The sequence below is a fragment of the Dipteris shenzhenensis genome, chromosome 4 (genome assembly GCF_047967505.1).
Source record: "Dipteris shenzhenensis isolate YYH24624 ecotype China chromosome 4, Dip_SZ_1.0, whole genome shotgun sequence".
Classification (NCBI taxonomy): domain Eukaryota; kingdom Viridiplantae; phylum Streptophyta; class Polypodiopsida; order Gleicheniales; family Dipteridaceae; genus Dipteris; species Dipteris shenzhenensis.
Window position 1 is genome coordinate 19,871,419 of NC_141599.1, and position 26,462 is coordinate 19,897,880.

A 26,462-nucleotide genomic window follows, 5' to 3' on the forward strand; every position below is an offset into this window, starting at 1 on the left:
GCGCTTGTCATAGATCTAATTTTGTTTTGACAGCGCGGTGGTCTTCATAGATCTCCTTTTATAATAAGTAAAAATAGGTACCTCCATAGCTCCAAGAACTAGCATGGTGGTTGCTCCAAGATAACCTTAAATTTTCCTGATCTGCATGGACACACTACTCAGTGATAGGTGGCAAAGTTGTTGCAAAATGTTGGGCGACGACAAGTAGTCAGGCCAGAGACTGCATTGCAGTGGTGTTTAGAATGATAGATTGCATCTCATTATTATACCAAGAACCAGCACAGTGGTCTCTCCAAGCCAATCTTGAATTTTCATGATCTGCATGGGCGCGCTCACCGGTGATAGGTGGCAAAGCTGTGGCAAAAGGCTACACAATGGCAGGTGGTCAGGCTGCTGCACAAAGCAGTCTCAAAGGAGCTTTTGGAAAACTTGCATTATAAATGGCAAACTGCTAATATCTCTTGGGTTAAAATTTTGGATGGTACCTAGACCAATTCCAAGCACAGCTTGTTGAGAACCAATTCCAAGCACAGCTTGTTGAGACTTATGTTTCTCACTTTTCTCAACATTTTGGGCAAGTTGATTCTATTTTATGTCAACTCCATAGGAGCTCTTTTGATATGTCAGCCCAATTCTTTGTCCACATCAAGCTTTACATCTCAAATTTCCTTTGACAAAGAGAGAGTTGAAAGCTACTATTTGAACATTTGGGAAATGGCAAATTCTAGGATGGGATAGTCTCACGATCAAGTTTCAACTTTAGTATTGGGATGCCATTTTTCATGCATTAGTATATATGATCACTCAAGCATGGGAAACTCAAAACATTCATGCCAGGTTGAAGTTGGCTTGGTGAAGCTATTCCCCAAAAGGCATTTATGTGGTTCCTTTTCAAATCGGAGAGCCATTACTCTTATTCTTGTCTTTTATAAGCAGGTTGCTAAGATGATCATGGCTCAGATCAATGCCTTTCTACATGATGGGTTTCATCCTACTCAATATGACTTTATTCCTCACAAAGATATTATTGAGAATATTACCAATGCATTTGTGGGGCTAGAATATGCAAAGTACACTAACTTGCAAGATGTTTGCTTGTTCTAGCTGGATATTGCTAAAGCCTTTGAAACAATTTACTGGGACTTTATCTCACAAACTATGAAAGTTCTAGGATCTAGGGGGGAAAATACAGCATCTTCTTTATTGCTTATATCAAGATAGTCAAGCTACTGGCATTTTGGCAAAGGGATTAAAGACCATTGGACCCTTTTTAGTTTATTACAACAAGGTTGTCCTCTGTGTGTGTTGTTTTATGCCATAGATACTCATCCCATGCTATAGTATATGGATCATTTGCTAGATTTTGGTGCTTTGCATGGTCTAGGAATATTTACATGGCAATAGACCTTTGATTGCATATCCATATGTGGATGTTTTTTTTCCTTACCCTAAAAGACTAATATGGTCTAGATACGAGGCTCCATGTAATAGAAATCTAAACTTCTACCTCTCCATGAGAAAGCTTGGCATCATATATTATGGCCAAGGGACATTCTTTTACCCATGTAGCTCATAAGACATCTTGGTTACCATATGGGGTGGATTATTACTCACCATAAGCAAACAAACTAGGGATTAACATGCTCAAGAAAAAGATAGAATATTAGAAACTGGAAACTTAGCCTTTGCATGTCTATTATCGTATCGTTCAGTCCATTCTCATTTCCCATCTCCAATTTTCTTGTCTTCATGCTATTTGCCAAGTAGGACATCTCCAATTTTATCTTTACTATCATGGAGCTCTTTGCTTTTACTAAAAATCCCTTCGGGCACTTTTAATGGATCGTCTTTGCATGCCTAGACTACATGGGGGACTGAATATTCTAAATATTCACATGATATGCTCATGAGGGGGAAATGATGTTGCAGTTCATGCAGGGTGATCAACCATGGACTTTCATGATGATACATTTGATTTGCACTTCTCTTCTCTAATGATATCGTCCATTGGGACCCACTCACTTGGACTTTCTTTTGGGTCACAATGATGGCATAATAAAAGGGATGCTCTTTTGTGTCTTATCTCCTTCTTGATTGGAAGAACACACTCTGTCTCTTTAATGGAATGGAAATGACACTCTTGCAAGTAGCTCTTTGTGTATTGAGAGCCACTTCTGAAATGGTTCCAATAGTCGCCTCTCAATAGTCACCCCAGGAGCTCTAGATGTGGCGATGGAGGAAGCCGCAGTCACTAGCCTGACGAGGGCCATGGAGGAGCCGACGATCTAGAGCCCCGCCAAGCCTGATCATAGTAGGGGGGGCCTGAGGTCACCCTTTTCCCTCCTCCCCCTCCCCCCCACCCCTCCCCCCCCTCCTCTTCACTTCCCCCTCCCCCTCCAAGGTTCCCCCCGCATCCTCCCCCCCCCCTTCAGCCCCCCCTCCGCCGATGGTCACTCTCACCACCCACCCCCCGCCCTTTGTCCCCCACATCCCGACCTCTCCCTCTCCCGTCGCTCCCCTCTCCGCTTCAGTAGCAGCCTCTTCGACACCCCTGCCATCAGGCAAGGGAACGACGATGCCCACTTCTGCCTCCTCATCGCTTCAACGGGCCTGTTCAGAGAGGGATCCTGAGAGACGAGGCTTGTCCTCCCAGCTAGTAGCTCCCAACCTCCATCCTAGGCATCCCTTACTGCGGGACTTCTTGAGGTTAGGACCCTGGAACTATCTGGAGATTCCGGACTCATACGCTCTACCATTGGAGATCATGCTCATGGTCCTTCAGCCCCGCAAGGGGGGTTTGATCAGTGGAGTGGGATCTCAGACAAACCCTATTTGGAGATTTCCATTTGCCTCCACAAGGTTGGAGAAGTGGTCCCCGGAGGTGTTTGATGCTATTTTGGGTAATCAACTTATGCTCATGATGGATGAGTGGATGGGACCACAGGGACTAGATCTTTGGTACGCCCATGGCACAGAGGTAAACTTTCAGTTGAGCTTCACGCACAAGGAGTCGGTGTGTGGTTTAGCGATGGCAGCTATCAGATTGTCGATGGAGGCAAAGGTGGACCAGACACACTTCTGGCCCATCCAGACATGTGCGAATTTGTTCGGGGTGGAAGCCTCCATGATGAAGTGGGCATGGAAGATCGGTATTGAGCTAGTATCCACCCTAGTACGACGCCACACAGACACTGACTACCCCAGCATTCTTGCCACTACTTCGTATATTGCCTCCTGTTGGTGCTTTCACAGAGGATGCATTGGGCAGCTCTGATGGTTGGTACAAAACTTCCTCTGGGCAGGTTCAGACGGCATGAGGAACACTAGGGCCTGAGTAGCTTGGCAGATGGTGATCTGTAGATAGCTTGATGTTGACTGATGTAATAGACAATAGACAAGTACAACACTATAGAGTGTGACACTAGACTTTAGAAAGTCACAATGTCTATGGGATATCTCCCAATAATGGGCAGCAAGGGGGAGCTCACGAGCAGCTCCTCCATCCTTCACCACGGCTCTACATTCTAATGTTGTTCTAAGATATGTTTCTTCCCATTCAATGATGTTGTTGGTACTCTCTCGTCTTCTTTTAGTTTTGAGAGTTCGGGTAGTTATGGGTTTGGATCTTTCTACTTGCAAAGGGTCAAACTTCACACAATAATTGTTGTGCCATCTGACCAATGCAATGGTTTTGATAATGGATGTGAAAATCAAATATGCTCTCCGATGGGTCCCCAAATTGTCATCTATATTTACTTCATCGACATTCTGGGTAGCCATCTGTATTTCCTTATCCACATTTGGCAGTTCACCAAAATGTTACTATGAGCACTTGAGCATTCTATTTCTTTTGTATTCACTCTCACCTGAGTCGAGCTTGATGCATGTTTCATAGGAGCCAAAACTTTTCCCATCCTATTTGCCTAACATATGGGTAGTAGTATCAGACTGTCCATACCAACATGACTTTCCTGTACTATCTTTGAATAGATAAGATATGAACTGTTATCAATTTTTGGCACCATATTCACGTGTGCCACCTTTTTTTGAAACCCTAGGATTGGGGTAGTCGTACCACCCATACGCAGAGACTGGCTCTTTTTGGAAGCAACATGCTTTATTAATAAATAAGTGAGTTGCACCTCACCTCATTGATCTTGAATGTCACCATTGTCACATTGCAAAGACTTTTTGCTCAAACTTCATAGGATCTCACATCCGAGAAATGAAATACCATTCTATCACTATGCATGGTACATTAAGTCCATTTACCTTGATCACTAGCCTTCAAAAACATCTTTGATTGATCAGGATTGATTGGGTATTCGAAGGCACAGGATCACCAAGTGTTAATGGGGTACAAGAATCCAAAAAGTATGAACATAACATTTTCAAATGAAAGAGGAAATACTTCTTCTGAATGACATTTTAAAATCATACTTGAAGAATCATCAACCATTAACAAAAATAGATTGCATAATGTGTCCTTTCAAGAGTTTATGGATTTCTCCATTGCTTTACATCACTTCCTTGAATCAATCACACGAATCGCCCTCTATTTGCGATAAAATATTTGCTGCAACAATTTGACCCGATTGACAAGGTACACCAGTTTAGATGAGAACACAATTTTCTAGATCATGTGAGATATCATTGCCAATTATGAGGGTTTTTAATCCTGTAATTCCTACCTTGACCTGGAATAGGAATGTAGAGACTACACTCATTTGAATACTTGAGGATAGCCGAAATCAAGTATTGACTTTGCACCCTATAATTTTGGCGCGCTCAATGGAACGAACATCAACTATGAGCTCAAACCCACATCTTGGTAGCCAAGTCTAGCTCATTTGCACTGGTAGACAATTGAAATAGGAATCTTGACATGTTCTAGCATAAGCATGATAAGATTAAAAGACTATGTTTGACAAAGGGGACAAAAAATCAGCAACCAGTAGAGAATAGGAAAATGCTACAAGCTCCTTAAAAGAATCACTGGGAGAAACAATCATTTAGGAGTAGAATCCTTCAAGAAACAATGTGGCTTGCGAGGCCACATCTTCAACTTGTAAAAGAATTTGCCAAAAACTATCATTGTCTATGCTAGACCATATTGTGCAATGCTTCCCACATTACTTTTAGGTGAAGGCAAAAGGAATCTTTTATGCATCTAGGGGCACGCGTGATTGTGATCTTAAAGGCCTAGCTATGTAAAGTTGATACTCTCCTTGTGCATCAGGGGCATGAGTGACTGTGATCTTAAAGGCCCACTTATGTAAAGTCGATATCCTCCTTGCGTCTGCCATGAGGATTGAATACCGACACTCTCCATTGAATGGGACTCTCTTAAAGGCCTGGTTATATAAAGTTGATGCTCTCGTAACGTGTGCAATTAGGAGTGAATACCTTTACACTAGTACACTCTACATTGGCATGTGACTCCCTTAAAGGCCTGGCGATATAAAGTGGATGCTCTCGTGACGTGTGAAATGAGGAGTGAACAAAGTTGATATGCTCATCTCCTCGCGTGTAATGAGGAGTGAGTACCTTTACACTGTACATGGATGCTCTCTCTCTCTATCTCTCTCTCTCTCTCTCTGTTGTCTCTGTTGTGCTGCTCATTTTAGAAGGAGAGCCATAATAAGGACTGTTTGGAGAAGCGTCCCCTCTTCCAAACTGCAATTAGTGCTTGTAAGCTTAGAAAATCTTCAGCAGCGCATTCACTGTTTGATTCTGCAGCAGTGCATTTGATTGTTTCAGATGGATTTTATGGTAGCAGAGACGGATCTTTAGTTGGAGAAAGGACAGCAAAAAAACAGATCTTTAATTGCACAACAGACAACAAGGGAAGCTGCTTCAGAAATTAGAATGCAGCCCGCTGCCCCTCCTTTGAGAGCTTTGCCTAATTTAGAGAACTGATTCGCCCATGTTGGGGAATCACCTGCCCTGCTTTGCGAATTGAGGGGCACGCGTGACAGCGCTCTTAAGGGTCTGGTTATATAAAGTTGATGCTCTTGCAGTGAGTGACCAAAGTTGATGCTCTCGATGAGGAGTGAACAGTAGATATCTCACACTGTGCATTGATAGCGCGCGCTCTCTCTCTCTCTCTCTCTCTCTCTCTCTCTCTAAGGTGTTGCATTACCGTGTCTCTGTTCTGCTGCTCCCCTTTAAAAGTTTGTCTCGCTCTTGAATTTCTGTGAAGAAACATTTGTTTCCTCACTCTTGAAGCAAAAGCTGTTCCTCAGGAGTTCGATACCGGCCCAACTCTTCGCAGCATAGAAGGTAGGAACTGGCATTCTCTCTCTCTCTCTCTCTCTCTCTCTCTCTCTCTCTCTCACGCACGCACACACGTCTTGCCTTCATAATGCTGAATGTGTACTATACTAAAGACTTTCGGCCAAGCTAGCTAGCTGCTGAGTCAAAATATATTTGAGCATGGTATGTTTAGTGTATTACACTCAAAGGAAGTAAAAGGAACGTACAATGGATCATTCGTGCATCTTAGAACTTATACCCATTCATTCCTACTTTTCGCTTCTCTGGTTCATAGCGAGGCTTTCAGATGATTCTTCTAGGAAGTCTTCCTTTTTATTGGTTTTAATTTACTTTTGTTCTTTTGGTTTTGCTGCCCCTTCCTTGACAACTCAAGCAGGACAGTGCGAGGTTTCTTAGACATAGAAGGTAAGGAATCTTGTGCAAAAAATATGTTGGTTGTGCATCAATTCTCTCAATATGTTGATAGGCTAGCAATTTGAACTTTTGAGGTGAGCCCACATTCAAATGGTCATGGAACAAATAATAAAGCCTGCAGTTTATAATAAGATATTTTCTTAAATACTTCAATAAAACAAGAGACAGTTGTAAACTAGATGCATCAGATTGGATTTCCTTAAGGCTAGATAACTCTCTTGTAGAGACTCCAGACTAGGTGAACTTCTAGTGTCTTTTTATTGCTTTATTGCTACTTCAGGTACATAAATTTGGAATCTACTAAAATGTTTTAAGAATTGAGGGCTCGAAATGATATTTGAAGGGGTGGTCGTTTTCTTTGAGAAGCATCATAGTAAATAATCTCTCTTTGTGAATGGTATTCAACATCGTGAGCTCGCACTGTCATAGTTTAGACACGGAATTGAGAGAAGCGTGCATTATGTCTAAACTGCTTATGAACATGGTGCAGGTGTGGCACTAGACAAATACATCTTCAAGTGAGATGGCCATGGAGGAACAAGCACGCCTCTTGTACCAGAAAAGCATTTACTGTCGGCGGGTTGTCATGTTGGGTGCGCAGGTTGACAAGAAGGAGATACTTGATTCCAAGGATGCGATGCTTAGGCTTCATCAAAGCTTGGCAACCATATGCGCCAGGGCCACCCATCCTGATAACAACTATGTCGTTCAAACGGAGGTGGTTGCATGCAACATAGATAGTGCAGCACTTGGGAAAGCCAATCAGAAGGAGCTTTCTCTGTGTTTGGCCAAGAACACAGAGTGGAATGATGGAGACAAGAAGTATGTCAAAGAGCTCCTCGCACACCTCCAACAGATCTGCCAGAATTGTACAGTGGAAACTTTACACCGCAAAGGAAATCTTCGGGATTTGACCATCCTCATTTATCGCTACTGCCAAGACAAGGTGTGGAGTAGGCTTGGCAAGTTGTTGAAAGCCATGCAAGGCGTAGAAAGTTCATTGCCAAAGGCAATCAGAGAGTCAAAAGACTTATTGAATTTATGGCTTCAGGAGTATGAAAAGAAAGAGAAGGATCCTAGTTTCCGATTATGGAAGCTTGCTGATGCATCCAATCACTGTAGGAAATATCCCATGTCTAAGGAAAATGCAGAGAGTTGGCCACTCATGGTCAAGCGTTGGAACAAGCTAGCATCCTACAGTGCATCCTTCAATAACGTTGTGACTTGGGCATTGGGAACTCATAGCTATGCCAAATACAAAGGAAAGTTTTTGGATCATCGAGAGGTTAGGTACTCGAGACCCATCACACGCAAAATGGATGACTTCACAAATAAGACACTTGAAGATCATTACAATCCCGCCTACAAGACCACTGATGCCAAAGAACGAGAGCGGAGAATTGCTGCTCTCACACCTTTGGACCCCAGCCACAAAGAGCGTGATGAAAATATTTTTGTGCATGCAGAAATGCACATGGCACCACTGCTATCCCATAACAAGGATCTGAAAGGGGACCAATACATTGGAATATCCAAGCCCTGTTGCTTTATTTGCTTCCAAGCTATCCACGCTTTGAAAGGCCCTAACAAAATTGTAGTGAAGGGCACACACAACAAGCTATATCCTAAATGGATGATACCTGAACATGCTTCCTCCCATAAAATTACTATGGATAAGGAGGAGATTAAAATACTAGAAAAAGAGCTAGACAAGGCCATAGTCAAAGAGATGCATCCAAAGCCATTGTTACCAACAGCTGACTCCATTTGGAATAGTCAGAACACCGATGACATAGATGCTCAGCCAGAAGGGCTACAAAGACCACCGTAATGAGTTCTGTAGTGAACTGACCTAGCTCTATCTAACAAATATAATGTGTCTGCAATTGTTGTTATTGGCATTGACAACTACCATATTATGTTATTACAATCTCTATCCTACTCTAGCAATTGCTACCTCATCTTGAGTGGTTGTACGGTAGTACTTGGAACTTATTACACTATAAATGCTCTTGTCTTCTCCTTATCTTGAAGTACATGTTTTTTTCCTTCTTTTTCCATGTGATGTTATACTCCCATTAGTTAGTTAAGGTTCTTTTTATAACTACTTTAGCAATCTCAATGGACAAGATTAAGCCAGGGTCTTTGGATAAATCTTCATTACAAAACATGTCTTTCATATAAGCTAGAGCAAGAGGAGCAAGATGTATATACAAGTTAGAGGACTAAGGCAAGTCAAGTGCAGTTGGCTAGCACATGAGGACTAGAGGTGAAGGCATGGATCATGACATACAGCTAGGGGTCCAACCTATGTGCTTGGGTGCTTTAAGTGGGATTTATTTATCGTCTAAAGGAGTTGTGTAGGTGGGTGCCAAGAAGATACTACCACCTCTCAGAATGGCAAGGCCCTTAGGTACAACCCAAAATAGCAAGTTTAACCCATACATAAGAAATGGTTAAGGTGGAGTACTATTAACACACAATACTACTTTCTTAATTTCTTTCTTGTAGTCTATTCATAGTTCTAGATTGAGGCTCTTCTCTTTTATTCAAAGCCCCATATTTGGTATAAATGACATCAAGTGGTGAATTCGTGTTATGTAAAAGTATGTGAGACATGCATTAGTTATTGTGGCAAGCTACGAACATTAAGGATGGTGACATACTTTTAGTCGAGAGCTTTCTCATTAGCTAAGAATCTTTGATATAGTAATTGCCACCTTACCTTTGCCAAGTTTTCTGAGGTGGCAAATTGAATTTGGATAGCAAATGCAACTATTTCTTGTTTGCTATATAAAATCACCTCTATCCCTAGAACAAAATCTGTAGCCATTTCCTTTGTGAGAGTTCTTTGCAAGCAAGCTGCAGCAGTAACAATAATATAAATATTAGTCTCTTTTCAATAATCTACTTATTAATTATAATTTTTTATTAGTACTTTAGGGTGGATAAAGGGTTTAGGGTTTAGCATTTACAATATAGGATTTAGAATTAAAAATCAATAGCATAGGCTTTCTACATATGTTAGGCATCGATGGTCAAAACAAGATGAAACTTGGTAGGACTCTAAGAAATCATGGCATAAAGATTTTGACTCATTGTTATTGCATCTCAGTAAACTGACATGGATACTTTTAATTTGGTGGATGGTGATTAGATGAAAGACCTAGGATGGCTTTAGTGGATAGTGAGGTGCACTTTGGTGGGCTCCAAATGGCTAATTTTGACTTTGGGGAGGCTAGATTAAGAAGTAGTAGGCACCTTTTAATGTGGACCCTTAATCTAGATCAAGATCAATGGCTAAGATGGAGGCGCATAATATTTGCATTTAATGATGCGATTATTTGCGTAGCTCATAGTGACATATTGGTTTGTCAATGTACTATGATGGATTGATGTTTCAGCAAACTACTTGGATGTTTGGTAGGTGAAGCTTGCTTTGATAAAGAGTGCAAAGAAGAGATTTGTTCAAAAAAGAAAATGGGGTTGACACTAAGAGTAGCTCACTTTATGGTTGTGCTTATAACTGCCACTCTATCGATGGAACTAGCAAGTCCTTAGCAATGATTAGTCTCTTCTTTATAAAATTATAAGTACCACAAAGAAGAGAAAAAGAGAGAGAGAGTGAATAAGCGGCTAGCTAAGTTGGCCAAGTTAGGAGGTAGATATTGAGTGGTTATCAATTGATTTCACAAATATCGACCTTTAAAATATAGACAAAATATGTAAATTTGTGCACTTGAAGGTTTGCACTTTATTGCAGCTCACAAGTAAAGAGGTAATGTTGGTGCACAAGTCGGCTATGACCACTGGCCTAGCCACATGATCTCATCGGTGGGGCGTCCCTTTGTACCAAAGGACTCTTTGAATGGAGCCTCTGAGCTCCTAGGCCGAGCCTTCCCAATTGGAGCGCGACGGAACTGCAGTTCCGTCCGCTTCCGTCAGTTGATGGCGGGATCTCAGAGCATCGGTTCTCTGAGATCCGGGCTTCGTGCACCCTGCCACTTGGTAGAAGGGATGTTTAGGAGGGTCTTTAGATCCTCATGACTTCCTGGATCGAATGATCCACCATGCCCTCCGCACTGCTCTCTATATTGACGAAGCGGCCTCCTGAGTAGACACCTCGACGACCACCACGCCCTCCACGAGTTTCCGTTCGGTCTGCCTTCTAGTAGGCTTCTTCTCCAAGCCAAGGGGAAGCCCTGGCTCGAAGGAGAGCTTCTGAGACCTCCTGCACACTCAACACTCACGAAGGGGAGGGGAAAACGAGCTTGCAATCTACCTCCATTTCATAGTCAAAACACTCAGAGACAAATGCTTTTTGTATTCCAAAAAGAAGAGGGCCCTGTGGTCAAAACGCCACAGGGTAAGATTACATTGAGAGCATCCTCTAATGCTGCAGCAAAACCTCACAACACTCTCAGTTACAGCAAGAGCTCTCAGCTCACGATCTCTCCTAAGCTCTGATGACCTGAGTTCCCCGTCTCAGTCTGTCTCTACTAGAATCTGATCCCCTCTATGTGTCTTTGATTTTTGGAGGGAGTATATCCCTTGGCTCCAACGTTCAACCACCTTCATTAAGGCTTTAGTCCTCATTTGGTACTCTTTCTCTCCAACAGTCACTTAGAAGGGCCAATCAATTCAAATATCCGTCTGAATTGAACCCTTTAGCCATAGTTGGGGAGTCCAACCTTACCATGGGCTGCTCCCCTTGGTTAGGTCCTAGAGATGTCAAACGGTTGCTCCCCCTTTGACCCAAAAGAGGGCAAGGACCTCCTCCTTGCTACCGATGTCGAGTTCGAAGGTGATGATGAAGGAGGGGTGGACTAAGGCTCAGTCCCTTGTCAACGGGCCACCCGTTACACTCTCCCCCCCCCTTTCCTCCCCTTCCTTCTCCCCTCCCCCTCCCTCGTCCCCCTTCCCCCTCCCCTCCCCTTCCCCCTTCCCCTCCCCTCCCCATCCCCCTTCCCCTCCCCTTCCCTTCCTCACCTCTCCCCCTTTCCCTCCCCTCCCCTCCCCATTCCCCTCCCCTCCATTCCCCTTCCTCCCTCCCCCTCCTCTCCCCTTCCCCCTTCCTCACCCCTCTCCCTTACCCTCCCCTCCCCATCCCCATTCCCCTTCCCTCCCCTCCCCTTCCTCCCTTCCCTTCCTCTCCCCTTCCCCCTTGCTTGCCCTACCCTTCGCTTCCCTTCCCCTTACCCCTCCCCTCTCTCTCTCTCTCTCTCTCTCTCTCTCTCTCTCTCCCTCCTCTTCCCTTCCATGCATCTAGCCGCATCCAAATGCGATTTCCTTGGAGCCTGCATAAACTGGCTTACCAACCCAATAGCATAGCTCAAATCTGGCTTGGTAATAGTCATATAAATCAAACTTCCTACTATGCGTCTGTACATAGTAGGGTCTTCCAGAAGCTCACCTGCATCTGCACTCAACTTCACATTCTGCTCCAAAGGAACTGAAATAGGCTTATGTGTCATCCCATATTTGGACAGAATGTCCAATCCATACTGCCTCTATAAGAGCCACATCCCACTTGTGGATCTAATCACCTCAATGCCCAAGAAGTAACGCAGCTCTCCCAAATCCTTCATCTCAAACTTCTGCTTTTTCACATGAAGGATATCTTCATCACTATCACCTGTGATGATCAAATCATCAACACAAATGACAAGCAGCATAATAACTTTCTCTGTTCTTCTCACATAAAGTGAGAAATCTGCCTTGGAAATCTGAAAGCCAATAGTAACAAGATATTGTCCTATCTTGTTAGACCATGCTCTAGGTGCTTGCTTCAAGCCATACAAGGCTTTCTTCAACCTGCAAACAAACTCAGGATGAACAGCATGAACATAACCTAGTGGCTGCTCCATATAGACCTCTTCTTGAAAATCGCCATGCAAGAAAGCATTCTTTACATCCATTTGATGTAAAGACCATCCCTTTGATGCAGCCATAGCAATGACTGCTCATACAGTTGCCATCCTTGCAACCGGACTGAATGTTTCTTCATAATCAATTCCATATGTTTGTGCATACCCCTTGACAACTAATCTTGCCTTGTATCTGTTCACAAAACCATCTGCATTGTGCTTCACCTTATAAACCCACTTGTAGCCAATTGCATTCTTGTCTTTAGGCAAAGGCACTAATTCCCATGTAGCATTTGCTTCCAAGGCCTCCATTTCTTTATCCATGGCTTTCTCCCATTCTTCTTTTCCCATGGCTTGCTCAAAATAAGTGGGTTCTGGTTCATGTATCACTTTGACCATATAGGCATAGTGAATGGCTATAAATCCATCATATTTCAGCCTATCCACAGGATACCTAGCTTTGGTAGACCTGCACAAAATAGGCTCACTACTAGGTGCTCTCAAAACATTCCTTGTCTTCCTTACTCCAGGTGTAATAATAGAAGGAATACCCAACTCATCATCAAGGCTCTGTTTTGAGCCACTGGATTCAACATCCACATAAGAGTGACCCGCATTCACATTAACCATGGGCTGGATCTACTTTCTCTTTTCCTTTTTGTGATACTTACATACCACTATCTGCATTGCTTTGAGGAGATCCTCCTGATCTCAATCTGCCTTTCCATGGTGAAGTATGTGAACCACTGCTAGAGGACACTACAGGTCCACTAATATTTTGTGATTGCTGCTGTGAATTCTATGCAGCATTACCATTTTGTGCATCTACATCATCAATCACATTTACTGGTTTATACCAGCTGCTCATCTCATCAAAAACAACATCTCTGCTTACTGTAAACTTACGAGTAGAAGGGTTATAGCATCTATACCCTTTCTGCTGCAGAGAATAACCAATAAAAATGCACTCCCCAGCTTTTGGATCCAACTTGGATCTCAACTCATCTGGCACATGAACATAGGCAATGCAACCATAAACTTTCAAATGAGAAATATCTTGTTTCCTACCAGTATACATCTCCTCTGGCATCATGCCATGTATTGCTGCAGTGGGAGTCTTGTTCATTATGTAGACTACTGTAGCAACTGCTTCAGCCCAATAATAATATGGTAGGTCTTTTTCGTTGAGCATGGCACATGATACCTCTCCAATATGCCTATTTTTCCTTTCTGCAAGTCCATTTTACCCCATTTTGATGTGGGGTATGACTGCATGAATATTGCTGCTTTATGGCATGCTCCTACAAGAAACTTGCAAACTCATTTGAGAGGTACTCTCCCCCTCCATCTGTATTTGCAAGTGTGTTTATTTTTCAACCATAGCTTTAAAAGCTTTGAAATGCCCAAACACTTAACTTTTCTTTTTCATAAAATACACTCAAACTTTTCTGCTATATTCATTAATAAAAGTGACAAAATAATGACAGCCTCCAATAGATGCAGCTATAGTAGTCCATACATCAGAGTGGATTAATTCCAATGGCCTCTTACTCTCTTGAACATGTTTAGGAAATGATTTCCTTGCCTGTTTTCCAAATTAACAGGCTTCACATACCTTATGCATTTCTGCAACCTTGAACTTAGGCAATACTGCAACAATATTTTGGGCCTACATTAATTTAAGTCATTGTACATTAACATGACCAATGCGTTTATGGCAGATATCAATATCTGCAACTACACCGGTCCCATGTGCAAACATTGTTGCACTCAATTTAGGCATGTCCACATCCAACATAAACATCTTGCCCTTCTTCTTCCCTTTTGCTATCAAGCGACCTTTACTTTTCATATCCTCAACAAAGCATCCATGAGGATTAAATATGACCTGCAAGACCTGCTCAACCATTTGACCAATAGAAACCAGGTTCTTAGTGATATTTGAGACATGAAATACATCAGACAGGTATTTCTTTTTCCCATCCTACATAGACAAAGGAATTTTACCAATCTGCACAATAGGATGTGCAGCATCATCACTAGTCTCCACAAATCCTGGTCTTTCCATTTTCCTTGCATATTGCATCCATTCTGCATGACCTATCATGTGGTTTGATGCACCTAAGTCAACATACCACACATCATTGCTTTCTTCTGCACTTGTCACAGAATTGGTCATGTGTTGCACCATAAACAGATGCTCATTTCTATCATCACCCTGTCTACTAGAGGATGCATAGTTGCCTTGCTACAATTTTCCAATCATGATGTCATTCTACTTTTTATAGCGGTCTTTAACCATATGACCCATTTTACCACAATAGTAGCATTCAACATTGATGCTTGCAGTTTGGCCTCTCTGCCATCCACCATGACCTCTTTGGCTCCCCTTGCCTCTAAAGTTACCACGTCCTCCTCCATAGGACTGGTTTTCTTGAATTTGCTACATATTTTGATTTCTGCCATGGCCTCCACATTGGCTTGCTCTACCTCTGCCTCTACCTCTTCCAACATTTGAGTAGAAGACAATTTCTTTTGAAGTTCCTCATGAAGAAGATGCACCACCATTTCTCTGCTCTTCAGAAATTAGAAGAGCAATCAACTCCCCAAAATCAGGAAAATTCTCACAGATGGCAATGGATGTCCGGAACTGTACATAATCCTTTCCTAGACCATTGAAGGTCACAGAAACTAAATCATCATCTTCCACTGGTGACCCAATAGAAGCAAGTGCATCTGCAATCTTCTTCACCTTCATGTGGTAGTCATTGATGCTCATATTTTCTCTATACACATTATGCAACTCCTACTTGAGCTGATGGGATATCTCAAGGTGTATGCCTCAGGCACACCTTGGTTTCTATGTGTGAGTGCTAGAGGCACAGTTAGGTGCCCACAAGCACAGTTAGGTGGTGGAGAGCCACATAGGATGATTGAGAGAATCTAGAGCAGATTGAGGAGATGATTGTGGAGCTCTGAAGTCATCAGTGATGTCAGTGAGCATGTATGAGGTGCCTACTTAAGGACCTCACTCTTATTCATTCCATAATGCAAGTATTCTGAGTTTGTGTCCACTCTTTGCTTTCCTTTCAGCTTACCAACATGATATCAGAGGCCTTTGATCCCCCTTGAGCCCATTTCTACCACATCATCATCCTCTTCTCCATCTTCTTCTTCACCATCTCTTCCTCTTCTCCCCAAAGTTTGCTTAAGCTTGTTCTCCTCCGGTTCTCAACCATTTCCCATGCCCTTCCTGTTGGAGATCCATCTCAAAGGGGCGAACCCCTGGCTGAGAGGAATTGAAGAAAACCATGCTCGTTTCGTCGCCATTACACGAATTCCGTCGACTTTTTCTTCTACATTTTCTCTCAACACACTTCAGCTTCCTCTAATTCATTTTAGAGGTAGATTCTCCATGCCTTGGGCTATTCTGTGCTGAAATTTGAGCAGCAATGGCTGCATATTCAAGGAGAAATCAGTGAAAAACCAGTCGACTTTGAAGGGGCAAGCTATGGAGTTCTGATGCATTTTTTCACCTCTTCTTCCCAGAGGACCTTCTGTGGTATAACATCTCTCTTTTGCCTTAAAAACCCCCTTTTCCTTTTCTCTAAAGAGTAAGCTACAAGCCCTCCAAGTTCAGCCTTTTGGTTTTGACAGTTTTGACAAGCTTTTTGAAGATGATGCTATATAAGATGCTATTCTAGCATTTCTGGTTTTTTGAAACTTGAAAAAACATCAATACAAGTGTGGCTTCAATTTTGCTTTGAATTGCTAGACCTGGTTTTGATTGGAAAGTATTCATTTTAGCCACCTCTGTGAAGCATGTAAGTGAAAGCATCATTGCTTGAAATTTGGTCACAAGACTTTGCTACATTAAATGCTTATATTTTGAAGCATTTCAGTTGTTATTCTAAGCCCTGTAAGAGAGAAGACACTGCCCAATACCTGGGTTAGAGACCCTCTCATGGCTTGCTTATGCAAAATATGTGAAAAGCCTAAACATAAAGTAATGTCTTGTTATGCTACAAAGGATGAAAATGCCAACCTGACTTCCTTGTTGAAGATTGCCAAAACAATGGTTGCCAAAAAGGAAGCAACTACAAAGCCAGAGATCTACCCTCTCATGGCACCTTCATTTGACTCCAAGTACAAGAAAAAGATGAAGGTCAGATACCTAAGATATGCTTCTCTACACAACTATGGAGATGACAAGATAATTGATCTCTTGAAGGATATGATTTTCAGATCCACTTGTTCTATCATAGTATCATCTTATAAGGCACTAGACACTGCCCATGTGGTAAGACCTTGCCTTGACATGGATATTTTGCCTCCACAAGATGAGGCATCCTTTGAAGATTATGCATTTTAAATCATCTCTATGTATGCTCCAGATCTCTCTTTTTATGTCAAGGTACTCAGCCTAGATAGTCCTCCAAAATGAATGAAATAAACTATTGTGTTTTGTGTGTTTTGTAAACACCTCTGGTCACCTTATGATGTAGGCCATGTGTATGTTTTGCTCCATGATACCTCCTGCAGACATTGTGTGCATGTACATGCAGGGGAGATAACCATTGGAAGGTCTTTTTGTATCCCTTTTGTTTACCTTACACCCATGGGAACCCTTGCTAGCATGAGAACCTAGCCATAGATTTATCCTTGACCACCATGAGATGGCATGAGAAACTATGAGACTAGATGTATCCTTGACATAGCCTGAGGCATTCCCTTGAGGGGGGGTTTGATGGGATCTCTCAAGGTGTATGCCTCAGGCACACCTTGGTTTCTATGTGTGAGTGCTAGAGGCACAGTTAGGTGCCCACAAGCATAGTTAGGTGGTGGAGAGCCACATAGGATGATTGAGAGAATCTAGGAGCAGATTGAGGAGATGATTGTGGAGCTATGAAGTCATCAGTGATGTCAGTGAGCATGTATGAGGTGCCTACTTAAGGACCTCACTCTTCTTCATTCCATAATGCAAGTATTCTGAGTTTGTGTCCACTCTTTGCTTTCCTTTCAGCTTACCAACATGAGCTACATTTTCCTAGCTTGCGTATTTGTGCTATACATTTTTGTCAAAGTATCCCACGCCTCCTTCGATGTGCTTGCATCCTGAATATGCACAATCATAGAATCTGAAATACTGATAGACAGTCAGTACATAACTTTTTTGGCTCTCTCATGCCATCCTTTAAATGCCTATAACTCCTATTGATTGGGAACATTAGGAATAACTGGTTCTTGTTCAGCTCCAGTAATGAACTCCCAATAGCCTTTTCCCTTAAGGAAATTCGTCATTCTAAACTTCCATGCTTGGAATTTATTCTTGTCAAGCTTTTCAATGACTATCTGTGAAAGAGCATCAAGTGCCATTATAGAACACTCCAAAAAACACAACTTCTGCCTCACAAGGGCAAATCTACAAAATTGACGAAAGTGGTATTTGACCACACAGTCACTTCCTAATGACGATTTTGCATCAACAAGCAATAAGAATGATTATGTTACTCCCAATATCTCTGTGCATATGCATACGATGCAATTTCTATGGCAACGTTTCACTAACCTGTAGAACAGTGGTCGCACAGCAAAAACAGGGCACTTTTTTGAGTGCCTGCGAAAAACTTCTGCCACCAAAGCCAGCCCCGAAATGGCCTCAAATCAATAAAATAATGTCACCCAAGACTTCACCCCTTCCCACAGCATATACTGCCCTCTCGCCACACCACGAAGGGCGTCCCAATCTGAGACAACAGTGCACTCTTGCACTTTCTGGCTATGCTACCTGCAGAGATTTGCTCCCAAACTCGAAAAAGGAAAGCAATACTGATCCTCTTACCAAGACACCACGAACTTGGTTTGATTTCTTGAGCTCCTTACCATGAACCGAGCTCTGATACCATGTGAAGAGAGTGGGAGAGAAGGAAGGAGTCTCACTTGTAGCTTTCTCACATACACAATGGGGGAATATACACAAAGGTGGAGGCTGAAAACAGTTTTGCTCTTCTTAGTTGTGAAAGCCAAAAGAACTCTCTAAGTACAAAAGGAATAGGTGAACCCTATATGTGGGTCTCAAACCAAACTCAGATAACCTTGGTGGCATACTAACTGAGCCACTAACTAGAGTACATAAAGATAGCTGTCATCCAACTATCATTCATGGGCAGTGTACCAACTACATCTACAGCTAACAAGTCAGTGACATAAATGCACAACGGTCACCCTAGCATATCACGAGTGGAGCTCGATATCTCAACAAAACTAAGGACATATACATTCCATGCATGCATGTGTAGCATCGTGTGTGACTTCATATCTACCAAATTTTAGAGTTACTCTCAAAAGGTGTTTGTTCATACCTTATGATATCTTGAAGATTTTGGAGGACTCTTATGGTAAATTAATGTCATGCATGGGCCATACATGCATACATACATCCATGCATGCATGCATGCATACACACATACATACATATAAATTTCTCATACATTTAAATTACTTTTATTAATTTAAATGTAATTAAACTATTATTTTTTATTAAATTATTAATTTAAATTATTATTAAGTGCAACATTATAGAGAGATATTCTAAATTTTATTATGTGGAAATGATAGTGCCAAAGAGATTCTCGAACAACATTTCCATAAATTCAACTTTCTATTTAGGAAGGAGTTTTAGGATTAGTCCAAATGTAGACACATGAGTCCAAAATTAATGAAATGAGTATTTAGAGCCATTCATTGTGATGCATTTGAATGATGGATGTCAGAGTTGATTGATAGGATAACAAAGGAGAAAATGCATGACCTAAAAGAAAAATCGGGATCCCCTACATTATGAAAATGACTTGAGGATGTTGCTAATGTCATGAAACCTATATTATATGCAATTAGATCTTTGGACTCAAAGGCTCCAACAATAAGAAATACATCAATGCACTTTTAAAGTATAGAGCAAGCTCTTATTGTGAGGAATCCCCCTACTCACCCAGGCCAAGAGAATGAGAGAAGACCATTTAATGCTACAAAATGCAAGGGATTATGGCAATTGTTTAGGCCTTGATGGGAGCATGCTCACAATACCTTTCATAGTGTTGGGTACCTTTTAGACCCCGAGTGGTGGAATATGAATCTTGAAGAGATCCCAATTGTTATGCATGACTTTGATAAGGTCATGTGACAATGCTATCCCCAAAACCATGAGTTTGAAAAGTTTTGTAACGAGTTAGCCAAAACACACTATTTAAAAATTTTGGACTTGTGTAAAGTCCAATTTCAAAACTGGACTAAAGAAAAGTCCAAAAATCCCGAATACACTCCTAATGCACTTTTTAAACCTAACTTTAAAAACCAAAGTTTAGTGAAAATACCAACTACTTAATGAGATTACCAAAAAACTTACTATTATGAATATTGCGCTAGTGATTAATAGTTTGCGAATGCAATTTTTATGCTTGCTTAAATATATATTTCTATTATTTTTGAAAAGATTACTCAAATTGTGTTATAGGTTCAAAATCTTTCCATGAACATTCTACTTTCTAACATTTCTTAAGAACATTTGTAAATTGACCAATTCTATTGGAAAGCTGGTGTACATATACACCATCTTGGTGTAGAAATACATGTGGGGGTTAAAGGTCACTGTGCCTTAACCCCGGTAATGTACAATACTCAAACACATATATAAATGAATGAAAAAGAAGATTAGGGTGGTTCTGCACCCACCAAAACTTGTGTGGCTCTCTGTCTCTCTCTCCCCTTCTTCCGTTCTTGCTTCCGTTGAGAGCACTCTCAACTAGTATTAGAGCCCGGGTGATCTAGCTGAGCGTGCGTGAATGCTTGAAGCTCAGCAGCTCTATGGGAGGAAGGAGAAGCTTTGTGGGAAGCTTTGTGGGTGACTTTACTTGCATCCGAGTGTGCGGAGACCTTGGAGGAACCTTTGGAAAAGTCACTTTGGCTTTACGAAGTGGTTTTGAGAGCCTGTTAAGTGGTTTGAAAGAAAAAGTCGTTTTTTGAGCTTTTCCCTGTTCCGTTCGATGACAGAGACTCCGTATTGACTTGTAGAGGCAACTATTGCTTGCTTTTGGTGTCCACATTACTTCAGGAGCTTGGAAACACCTTCATTCTTGAATCTGGGATTATTTCAGTGGATTTTTGACTCACTGTGTCAGTTCCTGCGTTTTTTGCCCGGGTGTTGGAACTCAAGTTTGGAGCAACCATTTGCAGATCTGTCAGTTCCGGTGGACTCAAGAGGTCCTAAAACTTCTATGTTGCTCATCATTCGCACTCCGGTGGAGTTTATAGATAGCTCTGTTTCCAAAAACGTTTTTCAGTTCGTGTGTTGGACCCAGTTATTGAGACCACGGTTTCCAAAACCATCTGTCCCATTGCGTTCCGGACGCCCAAAAACCCCTACCTATCAGTTCTTGCGTGATTCGGTGGAGGATTTTCAGAGTTATAAATCTCTGTGTATTCGATTTCGTCTCTCTGTTATGCATTTTTCATTCTAAGGTTTTGAAACCTTAGATTTATGCCACATGGCAGTGGATAAGTATTGACTCCCATTTCTCACTTATCGGTTGGGATTTTGGAGTTCTGGCAGAAGAGAGATATTTGCAGATTTTCTTGCTGAGTCCAATTATGCGATGGCGCCCATGTTTTGAGGCATCTCAGGTTCTATTTTCAGTAGCGCTCATTACCGTGGGACTATGATTTCTTGAGCATACGTTATGCAGATCACTCTGGTTGCAGTTTGAGCAGTGTGCGCTCATTCGTGGTATGCATTGGGTTGCAGTGGATGATTTATAGGCCATTTGGATGCATTGCCGTCCTTGTTGGATGCGCTGATAGGCCCAAATCGCCTTGTGGGATGTTATTTTTTTTATGGACGCTTTGCACATGGATGCTATTTTATGCTGAGGGACAGCTTTGAAACATTGTTGGTGATGCATTGATAGTGCTATGCTCTCTTGGATGAGACATTATTGATGCATATGCCAGTGGACGGTGTTTATGCTTGAGTCATTTGGCACTTATTGGCATTTTCTTTTGGGCCAGATTTGCTCATATGGATGCATAGTATATGCACATGAGTCAGATGCTTTGAGCTTTGAGTTTTGGTGATATTTCACTCTATTGTGGCATACACATTTGGGTGCACCTAGTATTTGGTGTGATTCTCTCTTGTAGGTACTAGCATTTGGGATTTTGTTTCATTTGCATCATGGCATCCTCTTCCACGTCTGAAAAGGAGTTTTTCAGCATTAAAAAGTTTGATGGGACAAACTTTTCTTTGTGGAAAGAACAAATAAGGGATGTGCTTATTCAAAAGAAGCAGATTAAACCCTTGGCAGGTATTGAAGCTAAGCCTGCGGATATGTCTGAGGATGATTGGAATGAGTTGGATGCATTAGCAAAGTCTACTATTAGACTTCATCTTGCAGAGTCAGTTTATTTCACAGTAGTAAATGAGCAGACTACGGAAGATTTGTGGAAGAAATTGTGTGCCACTTATGAGAAGGAAACTGCCTCTAATAAAGTTTACCTCATGAAGAGGTTGTTTGAGCTGCAGATGAAGGAAGGGGTCGCCATTGCTTCTCATTTGAATGAATTCAATATTATTTTCAGCCAACTTCAGGCTCAGAAAATGAATTTTGATGCGGAGACTAAGGCAATATTTCTCTTATGTTCATTGCCATCCTCATGGGATACCTTCCGTATAGCTGTCAGTAACTCTGCACCTGGTGGAGTACTGAAATTTGATGATGTTGTGGGTAGCTTGTTGGCCGAGGAGATTAGACGGAAGTCTATGGATGGCAACAAGCAGGATGCAGCCTTAAATGTGCAAAGGGGCAGATCACAGTTCAGGGGGAAGTCCCAAGAAAGAGGGAAGTCTCGTAGCAAATCCAGGGCACGGAACATTGAGTGTTACCATTGTGGCAAGAAGGGCCATATGAAAAAGGATTGCTACAAGCTGAAAAGAGAGAGCAAAAGGATAAGAAAAAGAATGCAAATTGGGGTGCAAATCAAAAGGAAGAGAGTCCAAGGGAGGACAAAGGAAAAGTGAAGATCGAGGAGATCAATGCAGTCACACATGATAGTGACAATGACGTTCTCTTCATGTCTAGTTTATCTGCAGAGTTGCTTACCACTTCAGATGATGCATATTCCCAGGATTGGATTTTGGATTCTGGTGCTTCATTCCATGTTACTCCCCATAGGGAATGGTTCTCCACTTATGATAGTGGAAAGACAGGTTGTGTGCATCTTGGAAATGACTATGCATGTGACATAGTGGGAGCAGGTGACATAAAGTTTTCTTTTGCAAATGGGTCTGCATTTGTTTTGAAACATGTGAGACATGTACCTAAGCTGACCAAGAGTCTTATTTCAGTGGGTCAGCTAGATGATGCTGGTTTTCACACCACTTTTGGCTTTCAGAGTTGGAAAATTCAGAAGGGCTCTATGCTTTTGGCTAGGGGTGCCAAGTGTGGGACTTTGTATCCCTTACATGTATCAGGGGTATTTAATCATGTTGTTGCAATAACCGAGCAGCCAAGCACTTCTTTGTGGCATTGCAGGTTGGGGCACATGAGCCAGAATGGAATGAAACTCTTATGCCGTTTGGGTTATGTACCGCATTTGAGTTTCTCTGATTTTGAATTTTGTGAGCACTGTCTCTATGGGAAGCAGACTAAATCAGCCCATAAAAGAAAAGGAAAGAAAGAGTTTGAAATGCTTGATTTGCTGCATTCAGACGTATGTGGTCCCATGCCTACACGGTCATTAGGCGGGGCTGAATACTATGTGACATTCATTGATGATGCAACTGGGAAAGTGTGGGCTTATGCTATAGCTTGGAAGAGTGATGTGTTCCAGGTATTTCAGAAATGGCTGGCCTTTGTTGAGAATCAGTCAGGTAGAACGCTTAAATGCCTACGGACTGATAATGGTGGAGAGTATCTCTCTCATGACTTTCAGCATTTCTGTGATACACGTGGGATTAAGAGGGAGCTCACATCCCCTCGTACTCCAGAGCAAAATCCAGTTGCAGAAAAGATGAACCGTACCATTCAAGAAAGGTTGCAATGCATGCTTTCCAATGCAAGTCTTTCTGGTGGTTTTTGGGCCGAGGCAATGAAGACTGCAGTGCATGTGATCAATAGATCACCTAGTAAGAGTTTGGATGGTGGTATTCCTGAAGAGGCATGGAGTGGAAAGAAGCCCTCTTACTCTCATTTGCGTATATTTGGGTGTGAGGCATATGCACATGTGCCAAAAGAGCTTCGAAAGAAGCTAGATCCTAAGTCTAGGAAATGCATCTTTCTGGGTTATGGTGAAAGTGGAGAGATGGGCTATCGTCTCTGGGATCCAGAAGCAAAGAAGATCATACGCAGCCATGATGTGGTCTTCAATGAGAAGAAGATGCATAAGGCACCCATGAGGGATGTGGAAATGAGGAGAATCACTTTCCAAGATGTGAATCCACCTGCATATGTTGATAAACAGCAAGCTGTCCATACACCAAATGTGCAAGAAATGGTACCACCAAGTACTCCCACAGGTATACAATCAAGGGTAGATGATGGATCATCTATTGGTGGAAATGATGAGCCAAATGTGGCTGATATGCAAGTGGGACAGCAAGCTGAAATGCCCTTGAGAAGATCATCTAGAGTGTCTAGACCGCCTGATAGGTTTGTTCCAGGGGTAGACTATGTGATGCTTACTGATTGCGGGGAGCCTTCTTGCTACAGAGAGGCTATGATGCGTGAGGATCAACGCAAGTGGGAGTATGCTATGCAATCAGAGATGAGTTCACTTATGAAGAATAAGACTTGGGACTTGGTTTCTTTGCCACATGGAAAGAAAGCATTGCCATGTAAATGGGTCTACAAAATGAAGGTCACAGGTGATGATGTGCCTAGGTACAAGGCCCGTTTGGTTGCTAAAGGGTTCAAGCAAGAGAAGGGTGTGGACTTTGATGAGATATTCTCTCCGGTTGTGAAGATGACCACACTTAGATGCATGCTTGGACTAGTGGCAATAGAGGATATGGAGCTTATGCAGATGGATGTCAAGACAGCTTTCTTGCATGGGGATTTGCATGAGGAAATTTACATGGTTCAGCCGGAAGGCTTTGAAGAAAAGGGCAAAGAGCATTTAGTTTGCAAGCTGAAGAAGAGTCTCTATGGTCTTAAGCAAGCACCTAGAGAATGGTATCAGAAGTTTGATGCTTTCATTCGGTCCCAGGGTTTTAGAAGGAGTGAAATTGATCACTGCCTCTACACTAAAAGGGCTAAGGATAATAGCCTGATAATCTTGGCACTATATGTGGATGATATGCTATTGGCTAGCAAGAATACTTATGAGCTAGATGCATTAAAGGCCAAGTTGCATGAGGCCTTTGATATGAAGGATTTGGGACTTGCAGGTCATATTCTTGGTATGCGCATCATGCGTGATCAGAGTAGGAAACTCCTTTGGCTTTCACAAAAAGAGTATGTTACAAAAGTATTGCAGCGTTTCAATATGGAGGGGGGGAAGGCAGTGAGTACTCCATTGCCTCCATATGTGAAAGTGAGTCATACAGATAGTCCCAAATCAGATGAGGAGAGGGCCATGATGGCCAAGGTTCCTTATGCATTAGCAGTTGGGAGTCTTATGTATGCTATGATAGCTACTAGACCAGACATTGCATTTGCAGTGGGAGTTGTTAGCCGGTATATGGCTAATCCAGGAAAGAGGCATTGGGAGGCAGTTAAGTGCATCATGAGGTACATGAAGGGTACCAAGGAGATGTGCATTTGCTTTGGTAAAGGAGACATGCATGTACTTGGGTACACAGATTCAGACTATGCAGGGCATGTGGATAGTAGGAGATCCACTTCTGGTTATGTGTTCACCTTTGCAGGTGGTGCAGTGTCGTGGATGTCTCGTGCACAAAAGTGTGTTGCTTCGTCTACCACAAAGGCTGAGTATGTTGCAGCCACAGAGGGTTGCAAGGAGGCTATATGGCTTGATTAGCTAGTGGGAGATTTGGGGATTCATACAGGTGTACCGACATTGCATAGTGATTCCATGAGTGCTACACGGAATCCGGTCTTTCATGCAAAGACCAAACACATCGAGGTCAGGTACCATTTCATCAGGGAGGTACTTGAGGACAAGATGGAAGAATGGGGGTATGCTAGGGGATGCATGAGCAAGGTCGGTATATAGAATGTTATGCATAAGTTAGGAGCTTTCAATAATTTAGATTGCTTATTTAATTGATTTTTTCTTGGTGTAGTGCACTATGTTCAATGCTATATGGTGTGAGGGCAAGCATTTTCGAACACAACGGATTGATGATAAGAGAAACACACAAGATTGCGGCGTCATTACTAGCTTTGAGGGAGCCAACAGAGCCATGGATGATTATTGTGGCATAATCCAAGATATTATTAAGCTTGACTTTCGATGCTTCTTTGTGTATGTTTTGGATGTAAAGTGGTTTAAGGACATGGTGGAAAGAGGCCCTAATGCAACAATCAAACGCCATGCAAGTGGCTTTGTAACTATTGACTCCACAAAGTTTTGGCAAAGTAGGAAGGACACACTAGTACTACCGCAACAATGTGAATAGGTACTGTGCACACATATAAAAATACTCGCTTTTAAATATTTGATGCAAGAAAAATAACATGATTGTATTTGTGTTTGAATTAGGTTGTCTATCAACCAATGGTGGATAATAATAGATGGTGGCATGTCATACCTATTATGCCACGTTCCAAAGTGATGTATAGTACATTTACTAATATGGAGCATATGGAGGATGATCATGGCCATGGACGTGATGATGACCGTGATACGAGAGAGGAGGATGATCATGAGATAAGAGATACAGATATTGAG

The 26,462-nt window shown here is 42.1% G+C and overlaps 1 protein-coding gene across 2 annotated transcripts; it reads left to right on the forward strand.

Annotated features, from left to right (window-relative positions):
• The first annotated feature begins 5,637 nt into the window (after window positions 1-5,637).
• On the forward strand, window positions 5,638-8,671 carry LOC147902567 (uncharacterized). 2 transcript variants are annotated; one of them, XM_087373387.1, is made up of 3 exons: window positions 5,638-6,282; window positions 6,653-6,681; window positions 7,181-8,671. In XM_087373387.1, exon 3 carries the CDS (start codon window positions 7,214-7,216, stop codon window positions 8,519-8,521), a length of 1,308 nt encoding a protein of 435 aa, XP_087229513.1. In that variant the 5' UTR covers window positions 5,638-6,282; window positions 6,653-6,681; window positions 7,181-7,213; the 3' UTR covers window positions 8,522-8,671. The 2 variants fall into 2 exon arrangements, with proteins under 2 accessions (XP_087229513.1, XP_087229514.1); XM_087373388.1 differs by lacking the exon at window positions 6,653-6,681.
• Window positions 8,672-26,462: the final 17,791 nt, after the last annotated feature.

Bases quoted from the DNA above. Each gene is read 5' to 3' on its own strand.
- LOC147902567 (XM_087373387.1), top strand. From the start codon at position 7,214: ATGGCCATGGAGGAACAAGCACGCCTCTTGTACCAGAAAAGCATTTAC.